The 19,270-nt window shown below is 49.6% G+C and overlaps 1 protein-coding gene across 5 annotated transcripts in view; it reads right to left on the reverse strand.

Annotated features, from left to right (window-relative positions):
- The window catches only part of LOC144170511 (semaphorin-1A-like), an 84,074-nt gene that overhangs the window by 50,914 nt on the left and 13,890 nt on the right, over nucleotides 1-19,270 (reverse strand). For 2 of the 5 annotated variants that reach the window (XM_077700353.1, XM_077700357.1), the window contains exon 1: nucleotides 10,472-10,609. The exons of 1 other annotated variant lie outside the window; for it this stretch is intronic. In XM_077700353.1, the coding sequence (XP_077556479.1) occupies nucleotides 10,472-10,522 (51 nt within the window). In that variant the 5' untranslated portion in view covers nucleotides 10,523-10,609. Of the gene's footprint in view, nucleotides 1-10,471; nucleotides 10,612-19,270 lie in introns of those variants that run through there. 2 more of the 5 variants (XM_077700352.1, XM_077700356.1) reach the window with 2 other exon arrangements.

Genomic DNA, 19,270 nt, shown 5'->3' on the forward strand with positions numbered 1-19,270 from the left:
CACAGTACGCTCGGCTCCAAGCAGGAATGTGACAATACGACTGCGCGTAGAAACAAAGCTATACACTAGCATTAGAAAAAAAGCGGACGGACGTGAAAACAATAACAAAGATATCTCTACCTACACATCGGCAAGTATTCTTGTCTTCATCACAGTCCGATACCAAGTGAGGGCGGACAAGACAGAGGCGGCAAGGGGAAGGGAGTTCGTGGAAAGTGTTTGCCAAGACATCCAGGTATTTGTCAGGGTGAAGGAGGAGGAGGGGGGGGGGCAGCTGAGAGAGGTTTGATTGATTGATTATGGGGTTTTAACGCGCCAACGCTACACAGGCGATGAGGCGCGCAGTAGTGGAGGGCTCCGGATTAATATTGACCACAGCTAGAGAAAGGGATGTGCAAGTTCAAGACACGTGGCTGTATTTATAAATGTGGCGACGATGAAAGAAAAAAAAGGAAAAAGCACACAAAACAGTGAGTTATATGAAACCCACTGCAGACGCACGGAATAAACTTACCGCGGCAGAATTCTGCAGTTCTACGCGATCACATCACTCGCTGTACCTATCCCGGCGACAAGTTCTTGGCTCTCAGCCCTCCCTCCTGTCAGTGCGATTCATTTAGGCTTTCGTGCTGGGTCGATATTCCCACGCGAGACGATTCGCGTACAAGCGCCCTCCGCTCGTATTCCCAGCTCATTGTTTATTCCTGATCGGAACTTGCTGATCTTTCTACGGTTCGTTATTAAGCGACGTTCCCGCACAAGCAAGGCCCAGCCGGTTGCCTTCACTCTTTTATTACAAAGACGAATAGGAATATAGTCTTATTTAGCCCCGCAACAAAAGAATCTAGCTCTTCTATAGGAATAAATATACATATGTATTTACATACATATGCATATACGCATAAAAGCTCTGAATACGTTACCCTCCCCCGTTATAAAAATAGGATAAGATTTTCTGAAAGAACTAAAATATTTAAAGCTTGCATAGAAATTCAGCAGTATTTCAAATAGATAAGAACACACATAAGTTTTACACGCGGTTCATCGCAAATGTAGAATTTCGATGGTAGGGGATTTTGCATATGTAAAGAAAAAGAATTGTATCTTGTTTGCTTAGAGGCAACACGATATTAAAATGCGCACTACACTGTAAGGTTTCTGGCAAGCAGGGCACACTGAATAAAAACTGTGCCTCAGTTAACTACTACAAAAATTAAAGTATACGTTCCTTTTTAATAGCAAGCTCCAACGCGCAATATAGGTATTTCTAGATCTGACGCGTTTACCCTAATTGTATGTCTTACGTAACAGCGTCTGCCTTCTGTGCGGTTGTCCTGAGACTATCGAACATTTGCTTCGTGCTTGTCCAAAGTACTCCAGTGAGCGAATGAACCTTGAGACAGCTTTACTACGCTTGGACACTCGCCCTCTGTCCGAACAAAAGATTTTGGGCACGTGGGCTGACAACAGGAAGCAAAGCCTAGCCGTTAAAGCCCTGCTTACATTTCTTGGTGACTCCTCTTTGGATTCTCGCCTCTAGGTTGTGACAAAATTGAACAGACTGCGAAATAATGTCTGAGCAGTTTTTTTTTTCATGGATGATAGTCATGTGCTTAAAAGTGAACTGTAGTCAGCTGATTCAGCGCCCCGTTGTACGTGAGACATGTATTGGTTTTACTGTTTGTACATAGTTCATTTGTCTCTTTCACTGTCATTTCTCATACCTTCCATATTCATTCCTTCCTCTTTCTGTCCTCAGTACCCTCCCCCCAGAGGGAAGTAGCAGGCCCAAGATCAATTTCTCAGGCCGACCTCTTCTCCTCCAGGTCTAGTACTTGCTCCGTCCCGTCTTCCGCGCTGTTTTCAAACGATCAAAATAAATGCGAATAATCTATTCATGTGTTGACGCGGTCACTTTTCGTCCTTTCCCGCTTGACTCGAAGGTTTGCCCATCTCGAATTTTTTCTTGATATCTCCGCAGTTTCGGTTGGCGGTACGGCCACGCTTTTGTAGTTTTTCGCACCTGACCCAAACGGTCGCCCATTCTGTATTTTTTTTTTTTTTCACTTGATATCACTATACTTACAGTGGGCGTTCTTTCGAAACTTTAGGGTATAGTCACGGAGAGGAAGCGCGTATTACATTTGTTGAACGTGGAAGTGTATAGGCCTTGAAGGAGAGAATACTCAGGGGGCCCTGACGTCACTTTTCGTGGTCGCTTTCGCCATGGATGTTTACATAGACAACCACATTTTGCCATTCTCCTCCTCTTCTCCGCCGCCGCTTCCATTTAGCAGCAGTTGATCGGGCACGCCGAGGTACACGCCAAAGGAACCCGCGGACCGCCGCTGATTTCGCTCGAAAAACTGCCGACCGTGCACACGAACGCCGAAGGAACCAGCGGACGCCGAGAAATCTATCACAGGTCAGCCATGGCATGGAAGCAAACACTGACGCTTCACTAACATCCTTGGGAGCGGGGCAAGGCTAAAAATGGCGTGGCAACCGCCACACTTTCTGCAGTGCTTTGGGTTTACATAGGGGGCCCTCCTGAGTGTTCTTTCTTCCGCAGTATGAGCAAAGTACCCAAGTAGAACTTTAGTGCGCAGGCACTGGGAAAGTCGACCGCGAGAAACCTGCGCGCGTGCCTGATGCGCATGAAGCCTATGCGCTGTTCGGGTTTCCATTTTGATAGCGCGATTGGTGCTCTGAAACTGAGGCTTGGTAATAAAGGATATAACTTTATACAATTAAACAAGTGAACTGAGACGGGCTAGTTGGTGCACGATGCTACTTAAAAAAAAAAGAGCGCCAAAAACGATACGATAGGGAGTAAAGACAAACGCTGCGCTGAACTGCCAACAGAGTTTTATTTCCTTGTTTTATTTCCTTGAGTTTTATTTTTTTCTCTTCCTTGTTTTTGATTATAGTATATATTCGTTGTTCTTCTAAATAAAACTCAGTTGGCAGTTCAGCGCAGCGTTTGTCTTTACTCCCTATCGTATCGTTTTTGGCGCTGTTTTTTAGTAGCTTTATACAATTACTCACGTGACCAATATAAGGTTTCGATGCCGAGTCTCGAATCGAATCGCACAATAACCAACACTCGGCGGCGCACGGCACTGCCTATTTGTTCACAGCAGAGGTCCCTAAAGTTCTCTTACGAAATTCAACTCCAAAAGCGCGGTCCAATCAAAAAACCACACTTAGGCCCCACGCTCGAAGCTGTCCCGCATGCTTTCCCACGTGACCACGAGGGCGAGAAGGCATTGGCGCCGCTCAACCGGGAAGACCTCTTGTCCGAACACTGGACACACCTCAGTGCCTGAGTCATATAGCTTCGCGGATTACCGATTCCACGAGCCGCGCTGGGGAAGTCCCCTCCTTCGTCATGCTGCCATCGTCTTTCATTCAGAGTTGTACGTGCGGGATTGACGAGGGCTATAGAATCTCTCTTCAATATCGCGTCTTCTCTCTTGAACAAGGCGTCATTCGCGGCACGGGCCGAATCGGCAGCTGGCGACAAAAATACGCGAATTAGCGTCGACTTCCCTTGTCTGCTTAGATATGTCGGGTAACCAGCCCAGTCGTGACAGCGCGTACTCTGGAGCGAGATAGACATTGACTATAAGTGGGGTGAAGTTGGAAATTTTCGCGGACTCAACGGCAGCGATTCGGGATTTACGTCGCGTTGCACGGTGTACAAGCCTGGTTGCATGCATTCATGCGATTATGGACACCTCCCATGCCCTGTCCGTGTCTTGTGGATCCGCCGGGACATGCTTCCTGCCCACACTGCGGCAGATCGCGCCTGCCACCGAAGAGACCTCCCACGGCCACTATCACTTCTCCCAGTATCTACCGCTGAAGAACTGTTGGTGGAAAAAGAGAACCTCCGCCGCGCCTTCCACCTTCCACCGCGTGGGACTGACCTCCCCAGTGGGCTCGCTCGCTGGGAGGAGGTCTTGCTGCGGAGGCTTCGAGTTGGGGTGGCGTTATCCCCATCAGTTACTCACGCTTGGCCTGCCCGATATCACGCCCCGTTTGCGGACACCTGCCCCTTCTGTGTGACTCCTGCGCCAGAAACTGACGTTGAACACCTGTTGCGGACTTGTTCAGGTCTTAGAAACGCCAGAGTTCAACACCTCCGAGGCACAGGGCTCCATCCTGGGAGACTCCCCTATCTGTATCTTTGGATATGGGACCCCAGTACCGGTCTCTTCTAGGCTTTCTCCGTGCAGCTGGTGCAATATTGTACCTTTAAGCCTCCCTTTTATGCCGTAGGGCAATCTATCGCCATTAAAAAAGAAAGATCGAGTGAATTCGGGAGAAGGAACGATAGCACGGCGCGAACGCCGACAGGGAGAGAACGAACGACAAAAGAGCGGAGAAAGAGGACGGCTGATGTCAGCACGCACAGCGCTTGCGCATTGGTGGAGCGCGGCAGAGTGGTGGTAAGTGGCTGGCCGCGCGGTTGTTTCTGTGTGTGCGTGTGGCACGGCCACCGTGATCAGCAACAGCGCGAGAGATGAAAGGGACGCAGCGCCGATAGCCGGGAGGGGGGGGGGGGGGGAGGGGTGGAACGATGAGCGCAGAAGAAAAACAGTCTGTTCTACACGCGTTAAGAGAACACGCAATATACATTTGGGCCCGCTTTGTGCATTAAGTGAGACGTGCTTACTTGCGCAGCTTGACCGATCCTGCATCAGACTGTCCCATATCGTTTTGAATAAAAGCGCGTAAATGTTTGACCGCAAGTGTTAACATGATTGTGTTTGCCGAACATAGGAGCGTACGAGCTAAAAAAAAAGGAAAAAGAGATTTTTTTCCAAATGAATAAAGGACATAAATGCTAAGCTGCACGTAGTTCGAACTCTTTTTCTATTGTACCTATTTATGCTTTCGGTAACAGAATAGAAAGTAAACTGAAGCAGTCATCCTGATCCCGTAGGATATATTACGCTTCACGACTTCGTGTCTTCGTTCGTGCTTTCCCGGGCTCACAGAAGAAGGCAGGACAAGTGAAATCAAATGACAGGACAACGAAGACCTTTTCCTCCGACACGACAGTTCATTTAGGGTACGCTGCAGCGGCCTTCGCCCTAATAATGGAGCTGGCAAGAACGGAGCGGCTCTGAAGCCGCATCAAGCCTCGGCACCACCGCCCTCGCGCAACCAGCTTCCGCCGAGGCACGCGCCTTGCGCAACCGACGCGTTCCGTAGCGCGAGCGCGCTCAGCTCGAGCCGAGCTTTGACGTCGCGTCTCGTCCCCCCCTCGCCGGTCGTTGGCCGCTCGCAACAACGCCCCGCAAGGTCTACAGCTGACAATCATCTTATCTAGAAGTGCTCAGGGGGATAGTCCGGAGAATACGGCCGAATTTGGAGGAGAGTGGATTGTGCATCAAGACAACGCTCCCGCGCACACACAACGTTGAACGCCCGGCAACTTTCCACGAAAAAAAAAAAAAAGGGTCGACAACCATTCCCTTTCGTCCTATTTGCTGGGTCTCACCCTTGTATTTGTTTTACATCAAGGCTGCCAAGAGAAGCATTCCCGACTTCGTTGCCTTGCCAAATAAAGACATATGCATAGAGTTCGAAAGCCAACTTTCGAGCGAAGCTAGCAACATCCAATAATTGGAATGATTACGCAGACTGCGTTTTTTTTTTGGGCGTCAGTGGCCGAAGTGACCTCTGTATCCATAACAAGACACAAAGTGCAGCCAATAAACATCAGCTAACAGGCTGCCGCCGCCAACTTGGAGTTCCGTCAAATGCCTTCGCGCAAGGTGAACGCGTGAGCGAGCGCCCCGGCTTTTTACCAGCGTCTCTCTCTCCCTCCCTCACTCACTCTCTCACACGCACTCACACGCACACACACGCACGCACGCAAGCACGTGTAAACGCGTGCTCGGAAGGAGGCGTCATTAATCCGAGGTTACCTCGCAATCGACGGCGCTACCAAACAAGCCGTCCGTCGGCTTTTATGCGTTGGCCAACTGCCCGCTATTTCGTGCACTTCCCCGTAACTGCAGCCACCGTATACGGGCTCGGCAGACCTGGCTGGCACTCGGAAGGCTCGTTTCGTGGCGCTTCCTACACGCCGCGAAGAAACACGACAGAAACCGGGAGATAAAGAAAGAACATCAATTGCCGCAGCAGGGGCGATCTTTCAGTTGAAACAAGAAGTACTTCGAATTTCCGAGCCCCTTCAAAGCCGCCGTGAAGCACTTTTTGAACATGGTAAACAAACGCACACAGGCTTCAAATTACGCGGCCATGAACATGTGATTCAAGTATTACACGTCTACATACAGGCAGCTTACAAAGTCCAGTGGAAACGAAGCACCCCTTTCTCTGGGTTTCATTGAAAATCCTAAACAGCGCTTAACAAAACAACGACGAGAAGAAGGGACACAAGACGTCTTGTGTCCCTTCTTCTCGCCGTTGTTTTGTTAAGCGCTGTTTAGGATGGACGGATACCAACTAGCCCAGCTGTCGATTCTGTTCGTTGAAAACCCCTGCACCACGTCGGGACACAGACGGTCCCACGAACGCGGCTCCTCTCATTGGCAGTGGACGGTTGAAGAAGCGAGTTGCGAGAACTGTCTAATCATTTTACCAGACCAAAGCCTAACGGGGAAAAGTGCCTTCGAAAGTTACGCTTCTCTCGCACGAACTTCCAGAAAACTCGCAGACTTGTGAATCCGTAGGGCTGAATCCAGTGGACCGCCACCACGTCTCTCTCTCTCTCTCTCTCTCTCTCTCTCTCTCTCTCTCTCTCTCTCTCTCTCTCTCTCTCTCTCTCTCTCTCTCTCTCTCTCTCTCTCTCTCTCTCTCTCTCTCTCTCTCTCTCTCTCTCTCTCTGAAGTATCTGTCGAATGCGTTTACTGCATGCTATTAAGCTGCAAACAACGGCCAGACCGACAAAAAAAATCTTTCGAGCAAGTGCAATCTCATGCATGCAAAGCAGTAATATTTGACACGGGTATACTTCACGGACACCTAATCGAAGGACTGGACGTGGTGGTTGACTGCGTTTTTAAAGTATTGCGATCTCCAAAACAGATGAGCAGGGGACCTTCAATAGAAAATTTTCGGTTATTAGGAGTTTCTTGGGGTATTATTCGACGACAAAAGGTCAAATACAATAAATCTCTTCGAATAAAGTAAAACTCTTTGATTGATGGATTGATTGTCGAATGGTAAATTGTATGTCCAAAAACAAACAATCCCACCCGGCAATCTCTCTCTCGTTTCCCTTTCACGTAAATCGGCGTGTCACCATCGGAGAGGATCCGCCCACACACAGATAAAGTCGCGAGTAGGTGCCGCCTGGGACAAGGTGGAGAAGGCGCAGACAGTAAGCCGACAGCTCGCGAAATGCGGCAGTGAACGACATCAGGTCTGACCGCAGGAAAAATACATTTTTCCACCGCTACCAGCACCACCAGTGCCTCACCGCTTCTTCAAATATCGACTTTGATGGATTATGGCGGTTTAACGCGCCGACGCTTCACAGGCGATGTGGCGCGCCGTAGTGGACGACTCCGGATTAATTTTGACCACCTGGGGATATTTAACGTGCGCCGAAATATGCATGAGCGTTTTTGATTTTCGCCTCCATCAGAAAAGAGGCCACCGCGGCCGGGAATCGAACCCGCGACCTCGTGCTCAGTAGCGCAACGCCTTAGCCACTGAGCCACCTCGGCGGGTTAATATCAGACTGTTACCGCTGTTTGTAGCATGTACCTATGCCGGCGGTAAGAACAGACAGCTGTGCTCGCGTTCACCTTCATAGATACTTCGACTACATCTACTACCTCTTAACTTTGAGATACTCCGATTTTTTTTCTCTCTCCTAATGCTGTGAATTTTTTCTACGTTCCGAATTGATTTCCTTTCCTTCTCCCTCTTATTCATTTTTACTACGTACTTCTTCCCCCGTTGTTTAATTTTTTCGTCTCCCTATGTTCACTCGATTTGAACTAGCAAGCTTCGCGTTTATGGGGCTAGTATTTTCAATGCTCACTAAAGCTTTGTCTCTCTCTCTCTCTCTCGACTACATCTGTTCCCGCAGGCCACGCGCCTGACAAACAAAACCTGGAACAAAAGCTTGCCGCACGAGGTAGTAAGCTGAAGTTTGCGCCTTTGCAGTCTAGTTTAACTACAGATGGACAAACGCGTTTATTTTACGGATACGCAGCCCCGTCGTACTGTTATCCTCGTAAAAAGAACACCTTAACAAGCTCCGCCAACACCGTGTCGCTGTAAACCATTTGTGACGTGCCACAAATACGGTTATCCCGCTTTTAGCATTAAGTGCATTATCAGTGGTGCCACTGATGAACGGTGATTTGGAGCAATTTTTGTATCAGCAAATTATTAATTTTGGAGCAATTTGGAGCACCTAAATGACAGTTTTGGAGCACCTATGAGCAACTAAACATCAACTGCTAGATGTGTCCAAAGCATCTCTCAACACTAAAGATTGACCAGTATCGTCCAGTAATTGATGTGTAGGTCGTCATGGAATGCGCTTCAAGGTGCTTTTCCCACATGCGATCACAAATGGACGGCACAGCTCAAGAATAATGGTCTTCTTGTCCCTACTAGGGGAAGTCTTTTTCAAGGAGTCACTGAAAACGCTTCATAGTTGGCAGGCTCGAACATGCATTAAAAATAGCTTTGACAGTCAGCTCTCCCAATAGCCCAAGAATAGCGAAATAGCCAATAAAGAAAAGTTCTACAACCACAAGAAAAAGTAGCCATATTTGGCTCTTTATAGCCCGACCTGTCATTCCTGGGGCAATGGGATTTTTTTTCCACTTATTTCGAAACAGTCGCTAGAAGTCGCCAGAAGTTTGATGCAATTAAATCCCCAAGTATCCACGCAATAGCAAAAATGCAACAAAAAATAATTTGCAAGGTATTTAGTTCCTTTCTGGTGTGGATAAAAGACAACATGCAACACGATAACGAATATTGAAATGCTTCGACAAACCTGCCTAGCAAAAAAACAACGCGCCTCTTTTCTAGTTTATTAATTGTTGAGGCAAGCCCTCGTGTTTTACTTTTTCATTTTATTAGATGCAGGCACTTGCTATCAGTCCCCGTGCGCATTTCCAAGCTAGCTGGAAATGTGCACGAGAAATGCGCATGGAGCACTTTTGCATGCGATTCGTGCGCGTCGGCGTTGCGCGTGCGATTTTTTCACGCCCGCACGCGGCAGTTTCTACCACGCTCAGAAAATGACGCGCGTCGCGCGCGCCAGTGGGAGGAGCCTGGCGACCTGCGCCAATGGGGAGGCGCGTGCCTCATGGCGGCGGTTTTGAAGCGCTCGAGACAGCCCGGTCACGGCCGGCTGGCTCCGTCGGCGGTTTTTAGGCTTACTACCCCGGCAGGTATTGCATGGACGTTTTCACTAGCGACGCAGGTGATGTTTTATAGTACCGATTATAAGCTCTTTTACCACACAAGCAACTCCGTGCGCGCCTTGAGCGGTGTTTTAGAGAGCGCTTAAAAGTGGTCGCTCGAGCTCCCCACACCACTTCGCGGCCGAAGCCGCCGCCATGTTGCCACGCCGCGCGCAGAGTGCGGGTGCTTACGCGGCGCGTTTTCGCAAGCAGAAAACGCTCCATGAGGTTCGTGCTTTAGAGAGACTGGCTGTTTTTCGCGGCCCGCTTCACTTGCGGCGGTCCCCTCCACGAGCCCAACAAGTGAAGCGAGAGCTTGCAGCCGACCGCGTCACGCATGCCGCGAAACGGCGCTCCCGCTGGCTCTTGGAGCGGAGAGGGCCGGCAATAAACGCCACCTAAAACTACCTATTGTTTATAGCAGGAATTATTGGAAACTACAACAAGAAGGAACGTTTTTAACCGCGGTACGCCAGCGCTGCAATGACTTGCTAGACGAAAACACTGTATCGGCGGTACAGTGACGGCGCCAACCAAACTCACCGCGGAAAACACGATTACGGGTGCGAGGGAGTTCAAGTTAACCCGATTTAGTTATAGTACATGTCTAGAGACCACTGCGAAGTAGTGCTTGTAACAGGCTGCACGCGATTGGCGCGACACAAATTTTGGCGCACTTTTGGCGCACTTGCTTGCAAAATCGTGGTTTTTTATCAGGATGGCGCAGGATACCTCATTTGGCGCAAATTGGCGCATTTGGCGCAGGAGTGGCAGCACTGGCATTATTAAACATCCGCTGCGGCCGCGAGTGATGCGCATTTCGTGTTCACGGAAATTGCCAAGTGCCTACGGATGTAAACCAGGCTGTCCTCATTTCAGTGCTGCTTTGTAAATCATCGCCGCTCAACACCTTCTTCTACCAAGCAATCGTGGTTAAAGTAACAATTATTACCTATAAACAATGTAATTTTGACGTTACAATTAGCTACAAGTATGAAAATGTTACCTAAAAAATGTGCAATACAGAGCTCGGCCCTGACGCTGCTCGCACTCACGGTTTGAAATCCGGTGGATCGCCGGCGTTTCCGCGAGCAGCTTGCCTGCATGCGCGGTGTGTCCCATGTACGGGTGGATTGGCAGCTGCTCAGCCAACGACAGCTTGCGCACAGTGCATGCCGGAGTCGTTTTCAAGTGCCAACGCACAGCGACGAGAGAAACGCGTCGCCGGATTGGGTAATGCAGGTCACACGAATAGTGCGCAGTGCACCTGCTTCGCTTTCGATTTCCTTTATCTCGCCGATTGACAGGCAACGGTGCCGCCTCTTCGCCCGCGGCACGCACAGCACATCACCGGACGCTGTCATACCTCCGTGGCTGTTATTCAGCTCTGCGTTAGCCCCGTCTATCTGCTGCACCTACATCGAGGTCCTATCTCGACATTTTAGAAGTCGCAGGCTCTGTCTTTGCCGCGGAGTGTAACGTTCGCCAATTGCCTCCGTAGAAAAAATAGAGACAATTTAACTTAAACCACCCTGTCCCAGTTGTCCGGCTAATGAGCTTCACCAGCTGCTCTCTATCCAAACTTTAGCCCTAAAGTCCCCTCTACGGACAGCGTAGAGAAAAGTGTGACTGATATCCCACAACGCTTACTGAGAGGTTTTTGTAAACAACAATGCCGCAGAAACAGTTTTCTTATTAACAATGTGAGATGAAGAGAGAGAGAGAGATGAAACGTTTATTTGAAATGAAAGGTTTTGATTGAACTAGGGTAGGTTCCCTCCTTCCAGGGCCCCTGTTTCCTCTGCCCCAGTCTTGGCCCTAAAGATCAGGTACTTTTGAACCCCAGGGTCAGAGCTGGCCAGAGCTGCCTCCCATAGCTCATATAACTGGGTGTTCGTGTTTACTGCGGGCCATATAGTACGACAACCCCAGGATGCATGGAATAGGGGTTAGCTCAGGAAACTGAAGGACCGCGAACAGAAAGTGCCAAACCAAGCGTGACTGGCTGTCCCAGACCGCATGGACTACACTGTTGGTCTATAGTCTATACTATACATGCGAAGCATCGTGTATGAATACTCATGTCACCTACAAGGAGAGGCCAGACTTTGCTACGACGTCAGATAGCCACAGCGTCATCCACGGCCGACGTGAACCACATACAGTCCAAATTCGTCTTGCATGAAGTGTTTCGCGCAATTGGCATCGGTCCCGGCGGTGGATGGTTGTTCAGGCACTTAACGACGCCAACTTTCGGCATCGTTTCGAGTCGATGCCCCCGCTACGCGGTGTTCATTTGAAAGACTTCATCTCACCTGACTTGCGCGACCACTGCATGACTGCAGCGTGCCACTTCGGAATCAGTTCGGGATTGCTTAAAAGACCGGGTGCGAATGTGAAGGAGCATGTAGTATAACCGATCCGTTCGTGCGCGGCGCTGTTCAGCTCCTTTCTGTTACGAGGCCACACAGATAGCGGTGGAGGTAAGTAAATAACGCTCGCCATTAAAATAATTGTCTTACTACTACCAGCCTTCCGATTCGAAGCTGTTGCGCGTCCTTCGTGCTCCGGCCTGTGTGGGTTGACCACTCAAACAATGACTGCATCAATCAAGCACCGAGACGCGTTCCCCCGCAGTCTGCGCCGACTTGCTTCTCGGAGGGTGCGCTACTCGGGCTCGATATCAGCGGGGCCACGTTAATATAGGTGGTTAGCGAAAAGACCTCCTCAAGGGAGCACTTCGTCTTATGAAAGCGAGAAACACCCCGCGGTAGTGGTGCTTCCCCGCACACTGCAGTGTGGCGGCTGCGGACCGGCTCTCCATCGCGTAATTTAGTGTATACGCTCCTTGCGTTGTTGTCCTTAAAAGCCACAGGGACCCAACTCGTCGTAAGCAGCTCTAGTTTAACAACTTGGTGCCCTAACCAAACGGAAGGGTTTTAACAGCCGAGCTGTTTAAGCTTTCAGTTCCGCCGTTTTACGTTACCAGAAAAAAAAAATACCAAGAAAGACCGAGTTCACGTGAACGTGAGCCTCGTGAGGCGCGTTCGGCATCGGCCAGGCTTGCGCCACGTGAGGAGCTCGCAAGAAATGCCAAGAAAAAAAGACAGTAAATGTGAACGTGCGCCTCGTGAGGCGCGCCCGGTGTTGGTCAGCTCGACCTTCGGGAGCACTCTGCCCAGCGTTCGTCGCGTGATCGCTCGCGTGCTCTTCTACCCGCCAGTTCGCGTACGTTCGCGCCAGAAGTGGGGCGCACAGGCGCCGAGTTCGCGAAGACGGTTGCCGAGGGTTCTAACGCGTGCTGACGCGGTCCACTGTGGAAGAGCTGTGAAAGGCTACGGACTTTTCAAAACAATCGGGGCCTGCCAGTCGTGGAGAACCTTCAGCGGCAAGTTCGGAAATCCACGCGATGCGCAACAGCCGGGTCACCGACGACGAGAGAGGGGCTGAGCTCTGCTCTGAGAAGCTCCGCTGTTTCTCCATCCTTGCACCACTAGTGCAAGGCTGCAGGACACACAACCCCGCATTGCATTAGGTTTGAAATTAGTTACATGTTCCGTCGTCGCTTTTCACTGCAGTAGTAGTCATTGTCATATCCATCTATATCATCGCCGTCCTCATGAATGACTGGCGGGCCCGGATCGTTTTGTCCTCATACTTTAAAACATTTGCACTAGAACCGGCGGCAACCGGCTTCGCGAACTGGGCGTATGCAGCAGCGCGAGGAGTTGTCTTGAGGCGCGGACGCACGCGAACTGCTTCCTTGGTATTTTTCGCGAGCTCCACGCGCAAGCCTGGACGACGCCGGACGCTCCTTGTGAGCCTGGTCGCTACAAGCGCGGTAAACGGCTGGAGCAACTATAACCCAAGATGTTTTGATGAAGCCGCACACATTACGTCCAGCAACAACAGCTTCGCTGTTAAAAATAAAGGAAGGGAGAGGCTGCCCGGCGCCCCTCTCAGTAACCGCGGCTGCTGGCGTTCTATTCTCCCAACCGCCAGCCACGGCGCCGACCGCGCGGACGCATGCCAGCCCGTTGAAAAAGTCGGAGTCCGTTGAAAAAGTCGGGAGTATAATCGCGCCCTGGCACACCGTCACTCCTCCGGTCGCCGTTGAGCGGGCGTCCTCACTCGCTTGGTCCCAGATGACTCGACTCTGGCTGAGGCTTGCGGAAGCTAACTTGTTTAGTCATGCCGCGGAGACTTCATCAAACGAGAACACGATCACCACGGCGGGTATCTTCTTAAGACCGAGTAGACAGACATACGCTTCGCATTTCTTGAGCAGCTGTCAGGCGGATGCTTCCCTCAGCCGGCTTGGCTGGTTTCGCGCATCAGGATGGAAAACTTGCGCCGCCATTTCCGCTCAGTCTCTTATTAGCAAAATGGCGCTGGGATCGGAAAGCAAGGGTAAGATGTTTCTCGAAAATATTTCATTTCGCAGCATATGCATTTCATTTATCGGCACAGTGGATTTTTACCTCGGGATTAAAGCTGTAGAACGGGCTTACCGGATACGTTTAGTTTAGTATGTTTAATTGTACCAAGCCTGCGGACGATATGTATCAAAAAAAAAAAAAAAAAAAAAACCACACTGAAAATGCAACATTTTACCATGCGTGACGGGCACTCACGGGGAAAATTTTAAACAGCCAGCGTCAATATTTGCGAGGATACGTGGGAAACAAGTTATTTCCCTGCACTATACCACCGGCCTCCCGGCCGATATCCGGAAGAAAAGGAGCGTGATCTATGCCTGATGCACCCGAGGTAGACATTTCGCTGATGAATCTAAAAAATGTCTCAAAATGTGCCTCCTTGGCTAGATCTCGTCACCATTCGCCCTTATTGCATTGGTGTTGCTAGCGTTATGTAGCAGCATTGCCTCATTTAACCGTTGTAATACACTTGGTCCCTCTAACATACGCGCCAATAATCTATAAATCGCAAATGTTTTAATGCGTTTCCGGTAAAATTGTGATCAGAGGTCACATTCAGTTCTTCCGACACGCAGTTCGGCCGTACTCCTTCATCGCTCTTTCAAAAGGTAAATCTCTCTCTCTCTGTCTTCGTCTGCGCGGAGACCACGCCCTTCGGAGACCCCACCGGCCTCTTTATTAGAGCGAGCCTGACCCAAGGCTGCGTCAAAAATTCAAGCGGGGACCGGCTGCGGGTTGGCCACACTAAGTTTGGGGAAGAGACTGTATCACGTGCAGACTAAAATTTAATTGAAAAGTCTATTTTATACCCGTGCTACACGAGCGTTTCAGAGGCCTTTGAGTCGAATGTCCTTTGACTCAAATGACACCTTTGAGCTGCTACACGACGTTTTTCGAAGGCCTTTGGTTCAAATGCCATTTGAGTCAAAGGAGCACGACAACTGACCTTTGAGAGACTCAAAGGCCTTTGAAACGCGGACGGTCGTACCCTCGGGCTCAGTTTCTGCAAGCCGTAATAACAAAACCAATTATTTACGAGAAAAACTTCGTGTTTGAAGTGCAAGATCTTAATAATTTTTCACTTGTTCGCTTGTTTTCGTTCTTTGCCACTCGCTCTACGATTACGAGGTGACTTGGTACTCTCAACACCGGCGGTGCGAAAAAATACAAAAAGAAGCTGGCTGCCTTGTGCATGTTTTGTTCGCGCTTGTAGATAGTTATCAATTTCATCTCTAATAATTGCTTTTTTTCCCATTTTAACTCCAAAATTACATTTTCGCCAAGAACGAAATATGGCAGCAGTGGCGACACCAAAACATGGCGGGCGAATTCGGAAACTTTCAACTGCCTTTGAGAATCGCCGTGTAGATCGGCGGAACTCCTTCCAGTTCGAATGGCATTTGAAATTTCGAAGGTCCTTCGACTGAAATGTCCTTCCAAACGCTCGTGTAGCACGGGTATTAGGCCCTTTTTTAGGTTACCTCCGCAGGATAAATTTTCCCACCCACTGCGACTTCACTTTACCACTGTTAGCTCAAGTTACTTTCTGGCAATACATTCAGAGAGAGCGAAAACCCACCGCGCTTTGCGTGACAGAAGTTGATCGCCTCGTGAAGCATTCACAAAACGGCAATAACTAATCTAACGAAGAGCGACGCGTTCCAAAACTTACCCGCGCCTTGCAAGCGGCCAGCCACATTCGAGTTGGCCCTGAAAACGCTGCGTGAGCGTAGCAACGTCTTGCGGAAACGCTCAAATGGAGTATAGGCGTTAACGCGCTAATCCGAGAACGCGCGTTCTTGTTTTCCTAGCCACATGAAATAAAATGAAAATACGTAACATAAAATAGATACGTGCAGACGTCGTCGACGCAAAACCCGCCGGCACCAGCTGGCAACAGCAGGTCCGCTATCTTACAACTCATGAAGGGCTTGTTAACGTCAGCCGCCAAGACTGAGCCATACCAATCAATACGTGTAGCCCTCTCGCTGTTTTTAGAAAGCATTAAAATATCGGGCTACCTTGACATTCGGAAACGGCAAAATGTGGCAAGGCTAATCAATACGGACGGCCCTTTCACCGTTTTTAGAAAGCATAAAAATATCGGCGAAATGTGGCGTCACGCACATGTGGCAGTGCTGGTGCCAGCTACACGCAAAAAAAAAAAAAAGGGGGTGGGGAGGGGGGCGACGTCATTGTGAAAGGCCCGTACATAATTTTTGAAAGTGGAAGCCTTACACGTCCCATTACGAAAAAATAGGCGGTGTCGACTGGGCGACCGAAAGATGTTCATACAATTACGCAATCAAGAGCCCGATGCGAGAGCAGACAAGAGGAAAATGAATGATAGTACAGCGAGGGAAAGGGGAGGGCGCCCATGGAGTTTTATACAAATATACGCTGGATGGAAATCTGTCTCTGCAGGTGATCGTGTGCCACTGTGGGCGCCACCACAACACCTAGCAACGACCCTCTCCCACTTGGTTTTGCGCTAATATGGTTTCTTTCTTTTTTTTTTTGCTCTTGACGCCAGAATTGACGAAAAGGGAAGCTGTTTTATTGTTCGTCCTGCATGAAGCTTCTAAATATCCCTGACAATTATGTCCATTGGAGCTCCACTATTCTGTTGATAAGACAACTTTAAATAATCGTTTACAGTATTACTATTCTTGTTTTGTTTGTTTTTTTTGCAGCCCGACAACTTTTCGGTTTCAACTGCTGTATTTTTCACCAAAAATACGAAAGCTTCATAGGTTCAAAAGTCACGCCAAGTAGCGAAGGGACGTTTCTCCACTGTACACGCGACGGCACGCTCGCTGAAGCGGGGCTCGCCTAGACGCTAACGCCGGATTACCCTATAGTTTATATGTCTATGGAACTCTGCTGGCATTCCCCGGCCCGGCCACGGCGGCTTTTCAGAAGCCTCCTAGCGGCGCAGTAGTCATTGGCGAGCCAGGGCACTTTGCGGAGCGCACTCCCTGCTGAGGAAGACGGCGGCGCTCGCACTACCACCACAAACAAATTTAACACATTTAAAAAAAATTCTTCGAAAACAAACATTGCACCCGCCGGACTATGATGCTCGTGCATTGCGACACGAAAGCAGTCTCTTAAGTGGCTCTGCCATTTTATTTTCTTTTTGGTGTTTGGTGCGGCGTTGGGAGGTCCCGTCAAATATAGACCGCTTTGTTAAAAAAAAAAGCGTACGTAATTTTACCCCCACAATGAGTGAATTTCTAAATACTGGCCGTTTTCTTCTGCGTCAGACCTCTGCATAACTTTACCATGCATACGTATATATTTACAATGGAGCATTGTAAAAAAAAAAAAATCGCCACAGCGTGCCTTTAATGACGATTTTCACTAGTCACCCCGGGACGCTGAAACCAAGTCACGTTAGTCGCTGCACGAGCCTAATACCGTTATCAGCATTCTGCTACGAATTCACAGTTATACAATACACCCTCCACATTGGATGACCTATCGGGAGCTACCGCATAGGGCCTACTATAGGAACAAGAAACAGTTCTTTTGACATATCAGCCCACTTTCCATTTGCAGAGTTAGATACCTTGTGCCCTCGCGATCGTGCGGCGTTATCGCCGTTCAACGCTATAAATAGCCCCACTCGCCTCAGCATCAAAGGGAATTCGATAACTGGCGTCGTGCCAGCTGGGTTCAAGCGAGCGACACCGTGATATTCCGCGAAACGAAGCGCTCGCCTGCGCTTGCGGGATCGAAAATAGATGGCGCGTTCACTATGCGAGTACGCCTATTTTGCGAAAGAATACGGGAACCTCAAAAAAAAAAAAAAAAAAAAAAGTGCTTCACCCCCAAGGCCAAGAAGATCTGGCCCGCTTGGCCGACGGCATCGGACGACTGCCCAAAAGGGGCCCTACTGCCCGACAGACGACGGCGAATTGACGTCGCCGGCCTAATTGCCCCGGCTGTGGCGAAATAAAGTTATTCTGTCTGTATGTCTGGCTGTCTGTCCTCAATCTAAGTAACGTACTAGAAAGTAGCAGAATAATCCTCATTTCGTACGCCAGTCTAAACAAACACTGAATACTGGATACAACGAAATATTCAAAATCTCGCACATTCAGTGTCTCATGGTCTCTACTGCACGGGACCAGATCATCTCCGCTTTTAACGAAGCCAGTTTCCTGCCCCGAGGACTTCGGCATAACGATGGTTTACGGACTACGGCTTGCGCTCTCTCTCTTTGATTACCAAGGGTGCATATTTGGCGCGAGGCGCCGCCCAGGATTGGACAGAGACCGCGAGGCAGCGTCACGTGACGCAAGCGCTGTCGGTCTCTCAATAAGGAATCGCAACTACGTCGGGTAACATGCACTTTTGTTGTTGCTATCTCCTCGTGCTGAGCAGCGTTTTTTTCCCGAAGCTCCGCAGCTCCGGAGACAATTCGTAACAGCGCTTTCAGTTCCCGAAAAGCGCAACCTACATCATCGGCTTCGAGTGTCACGGGCCTGCCAGTCAGACGACGAACTTGCGCCGCAAGCCACGGGTCGTTCGAAGGCACACACAAAAAGGAAGCCGTTCCAATACACGCACGGGCTGAAGGCTGTGAATTCGGGAGCATGTAGACGTACCAGTCATAAATGGCTTAAATAAATAATAGTTCGCCTGCTTTCCTGAGAATGTGATTTTATCCGAGTAGCTTGCTGTAGATTCATCTTGCATAGCAGCAAAAATACACACAAGCTGACCATCAACTGATTTCTGATGGAATAAAAACACATGTACATAATGCTAAAGAAACCACATGGTACACCGAACGCCATGGGCAAGGGCAAAACCGACATTCCTGGCTATATACACGTCATATCCGAAAATGTAATCACCCTTTCTAACAGGTCGACTGGCTGACATGCCACACATCTCCCCTCTTATTGATGTGGTATATACGCTTCAACACCCTCGCGGATCGTGCGGTCTCGGTGCGTCGAACATATTCCAGGACATTGAAAGAACAGGATGACATTTCCACTCTTTGCGAATGCGCTGTCATGTGACAATGCCGTTTATTTCGACATGGTGCTATGCTCTCTCAGCCTCATATTGATGCACCGGCCCCATTGACCAAAGCACGAATCGTCGCATGACGAGGTGTCTGGCAAACCACGTACCCGGCTAGCAACAGCAAAACGATGGCGGTCGTACACTGCGGCGTAGTTCGGCCGCTGTGACGCAGGATTGTGCAGGCCAACGAGTTTGGCGCCATTCAGGCGCAGGCGGACAAATTTGTGGCAGAGCGGCGCAGCAATTCCAGTCTTGCTCTTGCGTTCTGTCCGGTGTGGCAGTGTGAACTAACAAGCGAGACGAACGCTATCGCGTAGTGGTGAGTGCGCGAACGTGGGTCCGCGTGCTGTGATGTCAATTCGTCAATCGCCA

Source organism: Haemaphysalis longicornis, unplaced genomic scaffold (assembly GCF_048455015.1).
Source record: "Haemaphysalis longicornis isolate Haplotype H1 unplaced genomic scaffold, Haemaphysalis longicornis Haplotype H1 scaffold_2, whole genome shotgun sequence".
Lineage (NCBI taxonomy): Eukaryota > Metazoa > Arthropoda > Arachnida > Ixodida > Ixodidae > Haemaphysalis > Haemaphysalis longicornis.